At 42.9% G+C, this 12,802-nt stretch overlaps 2 protein-coding genes across 30 annotated transcripts in view; one reads left to right on the top strand and one right to left on the bottom strand.

The window, feature by feature from the left end:
• Positions 1-598: 598 nt before the first annotated feature.
• On the bottom strand, positions 599-9,122 carry ANAPC13 (anaphase promoting complex subunit 13). 2 transcript variants are annotated; one of them, XM_081160092.1, is made up of 3 exons: positions 9,056-9,122; positions 6,200-6,325; positions 599-2,103 (listed from the first exon to the last, which is right to left on the bottom strand). In XM_081160092.1, the coding sequence occupies exons 2-3, from the start codon at positions 6,296-6,298 to the stop codon at positions 1,978-1,980; spliced, it is 225 nt and encodes a 74-aa protein (XP_081016218.1). In that variant the 5' UTR covers positions 6,299-6,325; positions 9,056-9,122; the 3' UTR covers positions 599-1,977. The 2 variants fall into 2 exon arrangements, with proteins under 2 accessions (XP_081016218.1, XP_081016219.1); XM_081160093.1 differs by lacking the exon at positions 9,056-9,122 and adding an exon at positions 8,459-8,495.
• CEP63 (centrosomal protein 63) overlaps positions 8,840-12,802 on the top strand; it is a 41,014-nt gene continuing 37,051 nt past the window's right edge. For 3 of the 28 annotated variants that reach the window (XR_014000407.1, XM_081160084.1, XM_081160071.1), the window contains exons 1-2: positions 9,352-9,583; positions 11,693-11,730. Coding sequence is in view for 10 of the 28 variants with exons in the window: in XM_081160068.1 (XP_081016194.1) it covers positions 9,335-9,583; positions 11,693-11,730 (287 nt within the window). In the remaining 18 variants the exon portion in view is untranslated. Of the gene's footprint in view, positions 9,288-9,321; positions 9,718-11,692; positions 11,731-12,802 lie in introns of those variants that run through there. The other 25 variants (XR_014000403.1, XM_081160078.1, XM_081160085.1 and 22 more) reach the window with 17 other exon arrangements.

Here is a 12,802-nt window from a genome sequence, read left to right as displayed (position 1 = left end):
GAGTGACCTGGAATAAGTCTTTTAACTTGGAACATGTCATTTAATTTTAAGTCGCCATCTCCTATTGATAAAAATATCCACCTTCAAAAGGGCCATGAGGGCTAGAGGTGTGTCTAAAGCACACAGAAGCATTCAGTTAACTGTTATTGTTACCATATTCTTTAGAAGTGGGTCTAACTTGGGCTTCAAGGGGTGGCAGCTCCTGCACACAGTTTCTGTTTCCAGAGGACAACACTCATGCTTTCACCTGGGAAGCTGCAGGAACCAAGGTGCAACAGATCCTCTAGCCTCCTTTTGCACTTTCTTCCTTGGGTGCGTCAATATATATGGTTGAAAGCCACCCTACAGCAGCCTTGAATCTCTTGTGCTCACCATCCTCAAGCGAGTCCTAGACGAGCAGACTTTAAAGCCCCAGCTGACAACTCGACTGGACCAGGCTTGGTTACCCAATTCCTAATACAATGAGCTGATTCTGCCACCATCTCACAGTTCAGAAACTTGGTGAAGGAGAGGTTCTCAGATGAGGGTAATAAGCTAAGCACATATACCAACAGCTGTCTACCTTACAGGTATCAATCATACTGATTCTGTTGAAATAAAAAAAACTTTAATATTTTATTGGTCTACCAATATTCCTGGGAAGGCTGGGCCCACGAGCAACGCTGGATTCACATGAACACCTGCTAAGTTCCTAGCTGGATGTCAGTGTCTCAGATATTACACATCACAAATACAGTTGTAGTAAAACCCTCATTTAAACAGAATGTGGAAGAACATTATAGGTTCTTTAATTTTTTGAAAAGCTTTCTCTTAGCATAATTTTTTTTCTAAAAATTGTAATTCTCTTTTCTACTAGGTTGTTTTTCTTTGGTTATTTGTGGGGCTGGTGCCTTGGGGTCTTTATTCTGAGTTGAATGACTTCTCAGCAGGACACTTGATGAACAGGGAGATCAGCCTGGATGTGTTCGGCTCACAGGAGAGTTGCTACACAAGGTTTCTACTGAATTCCTAAAATCAGCTCACTTGTTTTGTGATTTATTTCGTCGTCCTAAAAGCTAGGTAAACAGAAAGACCCAGTAAAAATGGGATGAGAAAAGAGATTTCAATTATTGTTTCCAGTTTTCCAATAATGGATACAGAAGTATAAACCAGGGCCTCGTCCCAGAGTTTACAGTCTGGATAGAGAACAAGACAGACACCACTTAATGGAGGCAAATAATTCCAGGAGATAAATACATGTTTTGCAAAATAAAAGTTCTCATATAAACGTGTAAGTAATATGGACTCCATGGTGTTTCAGTTATATCTCAAATGGCTTTGAGAAAATAAATACCATTATTGGATAAAACTAGTGGTGCATCTAGCCAATAATCCTTTCCAAAGGCATCAAAAGAAGTGGTAGGGAGAACAGAGGAACTGTCAGACAGTCTTTTATTTATAAATGTATCCACAGTTTGAAAACATCATGGGGAGTCTCAGGAATCCCAGCAGTCAGTGAATGGGCTTCTGAATATCTATTATATCTCCAGCCTTCATATACACACACTCAGACTGCTTCCCCAAGAGGGCACATAAGAAGTTAGTAATTCTCCCTATGCTGGCTTCCTCTCTTAGTCTTTTCCTCTCATATCTTCAACCACCTCTGTCACAGGACACACAGAAGTAGTTGGGAAGTGTTAAACTCTGACAGTAAAGCAAAATTATAGAGTTAAAGGCAAATGTTTAACAGAACACGTTTAAACACAAGCTAGTAAATGAAGAACTTTAGGTTCAAAGAGCCAAATATTCTGTGCTCCTGAGAAATCTCCAGCTGTTTCTCATTCTGGTATTTCCACATTGCACTTTGCTGCCACAAACTAAGTGGCTGTACATTTTTGAGTGTTGATCTATCGCTGAAAGATCTGAATTAGGAGACTGAAAGAAAACATTTTGTATTTCTATATTTAAAAAAATCTGTCCATGAGAATGGAGCCAGGGTCAGTTTCCTACTGGAGGCACATTTTCATGCAGGTACTGTAAAGCCAAGTCGGTCCACTTCATCTCCTGCTCTTTAACAGATTCTGTGGTGCCACCATTGTCCTGCTCAGGTTCAGGAAGCTCATTCTGAAAAGGTACAGTGGATATTCAGAATGACAGTAAACTATACATTAACAAACCCCTTAAAACCTTAAGAGCACATAGAATTCAAACCTGAGTTCCTAAAAACAGGCAGCATAATTTGTAAAGTGTATCCTAAAGAGTGAGCTAGAATAAAAAGATGTGAGCAAGTATCAGAAGTATCACTCAGGCCCTAGCTGGCCCTGGTCAGGGTGTGTGAGGGAGGCAATCGATATGTCTCTCTCACATCGATGTCTCTCTCTCTCTCTCTCTCTGAAAAGCAATGGAAAAATATCCTCTGGTGAGGGGGGGAAAAAAAGAAGTATCACTTAGGTCCTCTGCAGAAGGGAACGATGGCCTCATGGCTCTAGCACTTGTGCAGGAGGCAATGTGGCAGAAGGCTAAGGGCATGAGCTTCTGGAAGCCACTGGGATCCAAGCCCATGACTCCACTGCTTGCTGGGTTACTCAGGCAAGGTATTTAAGCGCTTGGAACCTTTGTTTCCTCTTTGAAAATAAGAGAGAAATATAGCCATCACCTCACAGGACTGCTGTGAGACTAAACATGGTGATTTAGATCAAGTGCTCAGCACTAGTCAGGGCATCCATGCTCAAGGAATATTTGCTATTATTGTTAGTGACTGGTTGCTATTGTTAGAAAACGGAAAAGGGCCAATACTGTGTCTTTGGGGGGAGGGCTGCCTTAATAGAATATCACAATTGGTGGCATATTCTTTAAGCACAAGAAATGTATTAATAAACTATCCTGTACCCAACATACCTAGATCATAATGAGCTAAGCGGGGAGCAGTGAAAATGTAACATGAGACCGCCACCTAGTGGTGGAGTTGGGCAGCATAAAACATGGCAAATAATCAATTCAGATCCTGCCAGCATTTTCTTAAAATGGTAAGCACAGGCCACACTTAGTGTAGAATCTGGAATAATTTCCTTTCTTACTTATTTATATATATATAAATATATATATATGTAAATATATATATATTTTTTCCTAGGTTTATTGAGATTTAATTTACATATGATATTCTGTAAGTTTATGGTGTAAAATATGATTTGATACACATATACATTGTGGAATGATCACCACAATAAGGTCAGTTAGTATACCCCTCACCTCACATAGTTACCATTTTTATGTGTGGTGAGAACTTTTAAGGAAGTTTCCTTATATTTTAAACTTAAATGTATTACTACCAGGACTCTGCTTTGTAACAGAGTTCACTGATACCAATATATTTCTTTTTAATTATCTGAATTTATACTTTTTTTAGCGTCAGCAAACCGTTACTCACTATCCAGACTTATGATTTCCCAATGGGTTCCAATTTGTAATATATGAATATAATGCTTTTCTCCTTGAGAATTATGTTAGTATATATAAAATGATTTATTTATAATATGACAAGCATATCTGAATCCCATACATCTTGCTCTACAAATGTTAAGACTGAAATTCAAACATACTTGTACAAATGGAAAAGAACTTAAAGAGAAAGTTTGGTTCCAGTAATTAGTAATAGCTGACAAAGCATAAACAAGTCCTTGCTTAATGAATTATTTAATTCAGAGGCAGGCAACTTTGCTTAATTTCATCCCATCTGTGGTATGCTTTCTAAAATAATGTCTTTCATTTGGTCACTATTGTCTCTTGGCAATGAATGCCAACATGTAAAATTGCATATGTACCTGGAAAACAAAATATCATAAACACAACCATCTATTATGGCACACTGTAAAAATGACCATAATTCTTTGCAGCTACTCTTATAAAGAGGCAGTCTTAGTTCCCCAGTCTTGGACTGGGACTGACCAGGTGTCTTATTCTGGTCAACAGAAAGCAGCTGCAGTGCCAGATGGTCAGCTCTTGGCCTAAGCTCCATGCAACTTGCAGTTTGCTCTGATGGTGCTCTTGGCACCCTGAGAGGGCCATATGAAGTCTGGGCGAGTCTCCTAGATAATGAGAGAGCGTGGCCTAGTCATTTCATTATCCCAGTTCGTAGCCTGCTTAACTGCCAGACATGAGAATGTGTCTTGAATTACCCAGCCTCCAGCTCGCCTGCTGCATGACTGCAGAACACAAGCAACTCCAGCAGGGATGAGCTGAGCTGGTGAAGACCAGAAGACCCTCTCAGCTGAGCTACAAAATCACGAGACAAGTAGCTACTGTTTTAAGCTACTATGTTTTAGGGTGACTTGTTGGGCAGCACCAAAAGCTAACTGATATACATGATGCCTTAGAATCACAAGACCTGGGGAAAAACATGGATTAGCAACCAGATTAGGCTAGAACGTGGAAGTCAGCATGGACATTTCCCTCTCCCTTGTCCCCTACCACACAAATGGTCCCTGAATCCTGCCATAAGCAGGTCCAGAATTTGCCTATTCCCCTCCATTTTTTTGCCAATGTTCAGGCCCTCCTCCCTTGCCTAGACCATGGCCTCTCCGGTCTCTCTGTCCTGTCACTTGCCCCTTTCTCCATGGCAGACACTCTCTGACAGTGCTGCTACGCTGATTATCCAAAACCTAAATTTGAGCATGATAGACTTCTATTTTTGAAGACCATTCATTCCTGAATATCCCCAGGATGAGGGCTAGCATGGTACGAAATATTCCTCTTGAAACCTGGTCCAAGCCCAACTTTTTGCCTACCTTGAATGATAGATTCTCCATCCCCACTGAATACTTCACTCTATCTCAAAGACTTTAAAAGCTCTTAGCCTCTGCACACGTGTCCCCATTGCTGGAGTGCCCTTGTCCACCCCCACTAAACTACTGGTCCTCCCTTATGGCCAGCTTAAACATTACATTCTCTATTTGGCCTTTCTTGATGCCCACCAGGCAAAGAGCTACTTCCTATACCATGGTGGCTGTTTGTGACCCCCCCACTTAGAACCTTTGTTATTATAATTAGTTATTTATGTGTTACCTCTCTAGACCCCCAGGGGAGGAAACCGCATCTTATGTTCATATAATCTGGCACACAGGCAGCTTCCAAAGAAATGTTTGTGGAATGAAAGAAACCAAAGTTTACAGGGCAGGATCTGGAGTCTCACAGTCCAACTCATCAGATACCCAACCCTGGGCAAGTATCCCTCTCTGATCCTATTTCTTCCCATAAAATGGGGATAACGCCACCATCCTTGAAAGGCTGTTTCAAGATTAGAGCTAACGTATGTCTAATTTCAATCTTGGTCCATGGCATAAAACTGGTATTCACTACGTGGCAACTCTAATTCTCATTACACTCTTTTTCGACTATTTTTCTAAACTTGGATAAAGCTGTGACTTATTATTTGATATGTGTATTTGTCATTGAACATATTACCTATCATCTCTTATTCTTAAATGAAAACGTGAGTGAGCTGAATTTTCTTTCTCTGTAACAGCAGCAGCAGTCTATCTGTAAGCTTTATCTTATAAACAGCTCTTCTCAGGACAGCTGTATACTCTAAGGAAAACCAGTCCCCCTGGTCCCTGATATCTTTGTCCTTCATAGGCCTCTATGACATAAACAGGATATTTAATATGCATTTATACAAGCAAAATTTTTAGATCATTTACTACATAAGGTTTAACAAACTGCTTGCAGGACAGTTTCCCAGAGAGCAAAAAAGTATATTCCAAGAGGAGCTTGCTGGTCTAAAGGGAAAAGAAGAAAAGTCAGATGTCTTTTAGGATAGGTGTGTGCTCCAAAAATGTGAGTTTTTAAAAATGTTAATAGACTGACAAGCCACAGGTAGGGAAGTAAGCTTATATGCCATGGCTTTGTATTCTTCCCCATCTTATGCATTAAACTCTCGTCTGCTTTACTGGCTTTGGTGTAGTTGACAGGAAATGGCTCAGAAGACCTGGGTTCCAGTCCTGGAATGACCCCTAACTGAGCTGGTCATATCAGCTCTCTGAACCACATTTCTCTTCAAATAAAAAGTCTAGATGCTCTCCGGAAGCTTCTAAAGTTAGTGGAGTCCACAGCCTTGACTTCTTTGCCTTACTAGTTTACTTGCCCATTGATATTCTACCCGTCCTAGGGCCCACCAGGTCATACCTTTAACCCATCACCCTCAGCACAAATGACAGCCTACCAGTGGGATTGCAACATCCTCATAGGGCAGCTTATCTTCTCGCCAAGCATCGTCAATCAGATCCAAGATCCTTCCATCTCTCTGTACTTCACTGTCCATTCTCCTGCAGCTTTGATCTTGTCAAATCTGTAAGCCAAAGAGGTTATTTCTAAAACATAGACTCAGGAGGTGATGTAATCCAGGACTAGGATTCCTCAGGCTTCTTAGCCTGGATGTACCTTTTGGCATAATATTACCCTGGGAAAGACTCATTTTCACATCTGGGTCAGGTGACAACTTACTTGTATTATCACAGTCCCTCCTCTATCCCCCCATCCTCCAGCCAATGGATGCTTTCTAGTGTACACTGGATATCAGACATAGCCTAGCTGGCAGATCAGTGTCAGTGTGACAGGAAGGCAATGTATTTGAGGGCCTCTGTTCCGAGGCCACAGTACATCTAGAATGTAGTTTTGCTCTCCTGACTTGCACATTCACCTTTCCCTGTTCAGGATTCCTTTGATGAGTCCTTGACTCATAACGAAGTCTCCTCTCTGGTCCCTCTAGCCTTCCCTGCACCATTTTACAAGAGTCACCACCTGCCTTGGCTCAAATATTGGCATTCTTAGGCTAAGAAGCCAAATGAACATACGGAGATAACACTGAACTGGGTTATACAAAGTGACCAACCACAGACCTGACAGAAATCCTCAGCTGAGTCTGTAAAGGACATGGCCTCCTTTCTTTTTTTCTAAATATATCTTTATTGATTTCAGAGAGAGGGAGAGATAGAAACATCAATGATGAAAGAGTTGTCATTGATTGGCTGCCTCCTGAATGCCCCTGACTGGAGATTGAGCCCGAAACTTGGGCATGTGCCCTGACCGGGAATCAAACCGAGATCTCCTGGATCCTAGGTCGATGCTCAAGCACTGAGCCATGCCCAGCCGGGCCATGGCCTCCTTTAAGATGACACCCACTCTGGGCCCTGAAGGCAGTATCTTCAAGTGGGCAATAGTGGTAGGACCTCATGCTACTTGTTTCTTCTTGTCTTTGGGGTTCCTCTGATTCTTAATGCTGGATACCCTTTAATGAAATGCCTGGTCAAGATGCTTACTTATCAACACTGATTCCCCACCCTCTTTTATCCCCCCCTAAACAGCTGTAGCCAGCTTGGAAGGTACCTCTGGGTTCCTTCTTTCCAAGTGTGGGCTCTTCTTCATCACAGGTATCACCCTACTGTGATCCCTGTTACAAAAAAGCCATCCTGGAAGTCTGTGGCACCAAAGATACTGTCATTCCCACTTCTAAGAGTATGAAGACTCATACAAGAAACAATCTTTGGGAGTGGAATCCAACTCCACACAGGCCTGTGTTTGCCCCCAATAGTATGATTGCAAGATTGCCTTAATACTTGGGTAATAATTATACAGGTTGGAATGGGGGAGAGTTTTTACCCAAGATAAGGATCTAGGTAAAACTGAAGCAAAAGGTGCCCAGCTACTTCTGCAATCAGTGAACCAGATGAGGTCTTAATGTTTCACACAAGAATTAATCCAGTACTACCCCGTAAATAACGCACAAGGAGCCTGTCTTTAAGAAATTTACTCACAGGAGGTTCCTTACCCTCAGTTCCAGTTATACTTCTGGAGTCCCTGTCCTACAAGAGCCCTCCTTTTTCCTGCTGTCACTCCTTTGTTCTTGATGCCCTGTCCTCTGGGATACCCTCCTCCCTTTTCTCTGCTGATCAAAAACTGCTGATTTTCCCAGGCCCACAGAGATTCCACCTTTTTTGGTCAAGTTTTCTCAAATCACTCCAGCTTCAGCAGCATTCTGCCCTTGAATACTTCCTTCCTGTTCTTATGACCCACTAAACATATCTGGTCGGCTGTGTGACTGATTGCTCAGGTATTATCATCTCTAATTGTTACGTGTAAATTCTGTATCAGTGACTCAACACATCTTTCCCCAATTTGGCCTCGATCTTTTTTCACCTGTCACTCTTTCAAACACCTCTAACCCTATCACACTTTCCGCCCTTTGCACTAGAAAGCCTCTTCTGCCCATCACTAACCTGTACTTTTCCTTTCAAACTAAAGGTGCGCGTTAGAGCATCAGGGTCAACATCCCATTTCCAGAGTTAGGCGCTAAGGCGTTTTCACTCTGAAGGGGCTGGAAAGCATCGAGAGAGTCACAGCCCAGGACGCAGCCACCGTCCCAAGCACTTGCTACACTCGACAGAATCAACCATTACCAGTTTCCCGAACAAGCTCTCCTTACACGTGTGATAGTCCCGATCCTGGAATGCCCTTTCCTCTTCCTTTTCTCCCCAGCTAACACCCCAGCAGGTATAAAAAACTAGGTTTCTTCTTCAAGCCCCAGGCAGAGGGCGGCACCCGCCCCTCCGCGGGTCCCAACCCCCCGGGCGCACTGAGTGACCCCGACTGGGCGCTTGTCACACTGCTCGTTTCATGCTTTTTCCAGACACGCGGGCGTGCGTCCCCCGGAGCAGGGGCACGTTTTATCCACACCTCTGTTTTAGAGTTTCGTAAGTACTTAGTTACAAGATCAAAGCAAGGAGGCCTTTGCCCTTTCTAGAAATGACCCTCGCAGGCCACCACCATCTGCACAGGTGGGCGAGGCCGCCCACAGCACCGACTTCCGGTTGATATACCAAACGTGCAAGAGCCGGGAGGTACCGGGGCAGGCCCGCGACGCAAGTCCCTTTCTACACGACCTGGCGTGCGGTAAGGGCAGCGACGAGGATGCAGTGAAGGCCTCCGCCTCGGCCTAGCAAGGACGGGGAAAGCGTCACGCTGAGGAACGAACTCTTTCCCGCCCTCCAAAGCCTAGGCTCGGGGCGCGGGAAACCCTTACCGACTCAGGGACGCGCCCGCCGCCGCCGGAGCCCGCCCTCCGCACCACGTGACCGTGGGCACGCCTCTTCCTCCGATTCCCGGATGTGGACGAGCCCACTCGCCCGCGCGGAGGGGAGGTCAGGAGGAGGTTGTTCCCATTAAAATTGAGGGGGTAGGGGGCGGAACAAACGTGCCGATGGCGGAGGCTGGACGTCAGGTTGGCGGTGACGCACGCGCGCCCCCGGCCGGAGGTAACGGCGGGAAGGCTCGGGCGCGCGCGCGGCGGCGCCCTAACCGCATGTGCGCACGGAGGACAGGCGAGGGGCGGGCGTGTCCCAGTCCGGAGGCGGCGCACACCGCGGCGGTGCGGCCGACCGCGCGGCTGTATGGCCCGGGGCTGGCCTCCGCTGCAGCCCGCCGGCCGCCAGGCCCCCCGCCACCGCCCCGGGCTCGCCCTGGCGCCCCGCCCCTCGGACTCGCCGCGTACGCCCTGCGGACCCGCGAAGGAGGACATGGCCCTGCGGGCCGCGCCGTCCGGGCCAGCCAGGTGGTCAGCCCTTCCCGGAGGCCGGGCCGGCGGGGGCGAGCTGCTCCCGAGCCCTCGGCGCCCCGGGTCCCCCGCTCTTAGCCTTCCTGCCCAGCCTGCCCTGTCTGGTTAGCTTGCTAGTCGTTGCGATTTAGGTAATCGACGGCAGGCGATGCCGGGTCATTCATGGTGGGAAGTTTAGCCATTTGAAAAAAGTGACTTCATTAAAAAATGTTACTGTTAGTACAGGAGGGACGGAAATGTGGAAATCGTTAGGGACTGAAGTTGGGGAACCGTGGACTAGGGGTTGCTCCATGCAACTCACGGATGGGAAGTAAATGACAGAGCGAGGGTATGAAAGGGATGGTTCCCTAGGGACACTTTAATAATGAAGATACTGAGACGGTAAATCTAGGCTCATGAGGTTTTTCTTCGGTCCCTTACAACAGAATAGAGTGAAGATGAGTCTGATGTCAATGACTAGTCTTCATTTGTAGTTACAGTACACCTGTTTGCGCAAAGTACTGTTTCTGGAACCTTACATCCGATTCCTGAAACCTTAAGTGTTATTTTATTCCTTTAATAAATCATGTTGTAGGGTAGGTACCCTATAGGTACCCCAACATGCTTGCACTTAACTTTATAGATATGAAAAGGAAATCATAAGGATTAGCAGGTGCAAGTCACCTTCAGATACTTATGTTTAGATTTATAGCTGTAGCTTAATTATATAATGAAGTGTATTATAATTGCCTTATTTGAAATGTAGTACCTTCATTGGATTGATTTTTATCCTGACCTTCTTGCCCTTTGATTGTGTATTACCAGTGATCAATATAACCAAGTAAAAAGGACAATGTAAAATGTGTTAAAGATTTATAAACATTGTCACACTGCCCTTTAAATGTGTGTAGATTCAGGTTTTAAAAATTATTTGTAGTAATTGTGTGTGTCAATTGTACTGATTCAGTTTTCTCCCATTAAAAGGAAGACCTTTGCTTGGTCCCTCCTGTTTTCTGTAGTAGAGGTGGCGGATAGTGACAGCATCAGTAGTCCACTCTCAGAGCCTCCAACTTTTAAAAAAAGGTCAACTTGATTTGAAATCAGCTGAAGGCAGCATTGACATAGGTTTCAGGAACTGAATTTTTTTATTTTTATGTTGTTAGTTTTACAAAACCAGAGTACTATCATTCACCTATGAAAATCAACAAAAATTCCTTGATCTCAGCATTCAGTAGTCTGAGTTCAGATTTCCCCATTGTCCCTTAAATGTCTTTTTATGATTAACTTGTTTGGATCAAAATCCTGTAGAGATCCACATGTTGCATTTGGTTGATACATCTTTTAAATCTTTTAAATATAGTAGTTCCCTTGCCTCCCTTTCCCCCTTAATATTCTAGATTTAGCTAATTGCCTTTGCTTCCATATCCTTTAACATGTACATTTATTTCTTATATTTTCTTTAAACCAGTAGTTAGAATTAGGATTACACTGTTTACTATAGTAATCACTTGCCAGCTGTGACTATTTAAATGAATTAAAGTGAAATAAAACTAAAAATTAAGTTCCCTAGTCACATTAGCCACATTTCAAGTGCCCAGTAGTCACAGGTGCCTCGTGGCTACCGTTTGGTATAGATATAAAATATTTCCACAATTGCAGAAAGTTCTGTTGAACAGCACTGATATAGAAGCTTGATCAGATTCAACCTTGATTTTATTTTTTTTGGTTGGGGTAGAGGCAAGATTTCCTAGGTGGTGCAATACACTTCCTGTTGCATTAATTATCAGAGACTCACACAATGAATTGTACCTCTTTTTGTGATGTTAAGATTGAGCAGCATAGTGGGTTCAGGTGTTTTCAGCCCCATCCATCCATTAAGAAATTCCCCAGGAGCCTTTCACTTAATGGTGCAGTCTTTTCATGGGTTTAAATTGCCTGTATCTATTATTGCATTAGGAGTTGCAATATGGTGATTTTCTAATTCTGTTATTCCTTCAGTATTTATTAACTGGAAGTCTTTCATGAAGAACTTTTTCCCACCAGTTATTTGACTACCATCAGTTGTTTGAGATAGAATTTGTACAAGAAAGGCAAGAAAAATGCTTAATTCTTTCCCTCTATTTTCAGACTACAGTAATGAGTTGGTGGCCTAACAACCTCCAAAGGTAACCATGAGGGTTTTTACCTTTTTAAAAAAACATCATGAACTTACTGACTTAAATATATTTAAGTTGTTTCAACCTATTGCAGTCATTATTTTTGGATACTCAGATTGTCCTGTCATTGGCCAGTGGTGGCCCCTTTAAGTTAGCTCCTGTCCACTTTGATAAGACCAGTAGTCTTTGATAATTTCCTCATTTTCTGGTAAAACATGTTCCTGGCCCACTTATACATTTCTGGCCACCAAGAAGCCTGGTTCCTTTGAGTGGAAGATGGTATTTAGAGACCACATTCTGGGTACTAGAGGTACTCTTGTTGCTAGGTTGGTCATTAGTTCTAGGATTTACAGTAGCCAGGGTTAGGAAATACATTTTTTTAAAGAGAAATATACAGAATTCACACTGATGTTTATAATTTAATTTTATAGGGTTCTTTGCGTATTTGATTTTATATTTGTATCTTTTTCTCTTTCTGAAAATATTGGTAGTTAATGTTATTAACATAATTACTTTTTTCTTATCCTATATTGTATGTAACTATTTCAAATTAACAATACTTATTTTATTATCAACAATATGATTCCTGAATAGTGTACAGGATTTCTTTGCAGTTCTTTTTTATTCTTAATATATATTCCACTTGGATATGTATAGTACAATTATTGCATTTTAAAGACATGAAACAATTTGGATTTGTTTTATTATCTATAAAACATTAGCATAGATTCCATAAAACAAGTACCTGTAAAGCAAAGTACATCCAGATAAGTTGAGCTTTCATCCCTGTTTTCTCCACCCTATTCCCTCTCTTGTAGGTATTATATTTACTAGTTTGGGGTTGGGGTTTGTTCCCAAAAACAGATGCATCATACATACACACACACACTTTCCCCTTAGATAAAAGGTAGTATTCCCATATACTATTCTGTAGCTTGCTTTTCTTACCTGATAATATATGCCCTTGTAGATCCCTCCACAGAAGTATGTACGGATTGTTATCCCTTTTTACAGCTTCATAGTATTTCATTGGTGGATGAATATTCAAATAGTTCCCTATTGACAAGCATTTGTGTTTTTT

Source organism: Miniopterus schreibersii, assembly GCF_964146895.1.
Source record: "Miniopterus schreibersii genome assembly, chromosome: 15".
In the NCBI taxonomy this organism is placed as follows: Eukaryota; Metazoa; Chordata; class Mammalia; order Chiroptera; family Miniopteridae; genus Miniopterus; species Miniopterus schreibersii.
The sequence above is the reverse complement of the archived record's forward strand: the minus strand, read 5'-3'. Positions and strand labels throughout refer to the sequence as shown.

Coding starts and splice junctions, on each gene's coding strand:
- ANAPC13 (XM_081160092.1), bottom strand. CDS start 6,298: ATGGACAGTGAAGTACAGAGAGATGGAAGGATCTTGGATCTGATTGAC. Junction 2,104..6,199: donor AGGATGTTGCAATCCCACTG/GTAGGCTGTCAT, acceptor GTACCTTTTCAG/AATGAGCTTCCTGAACCTGA.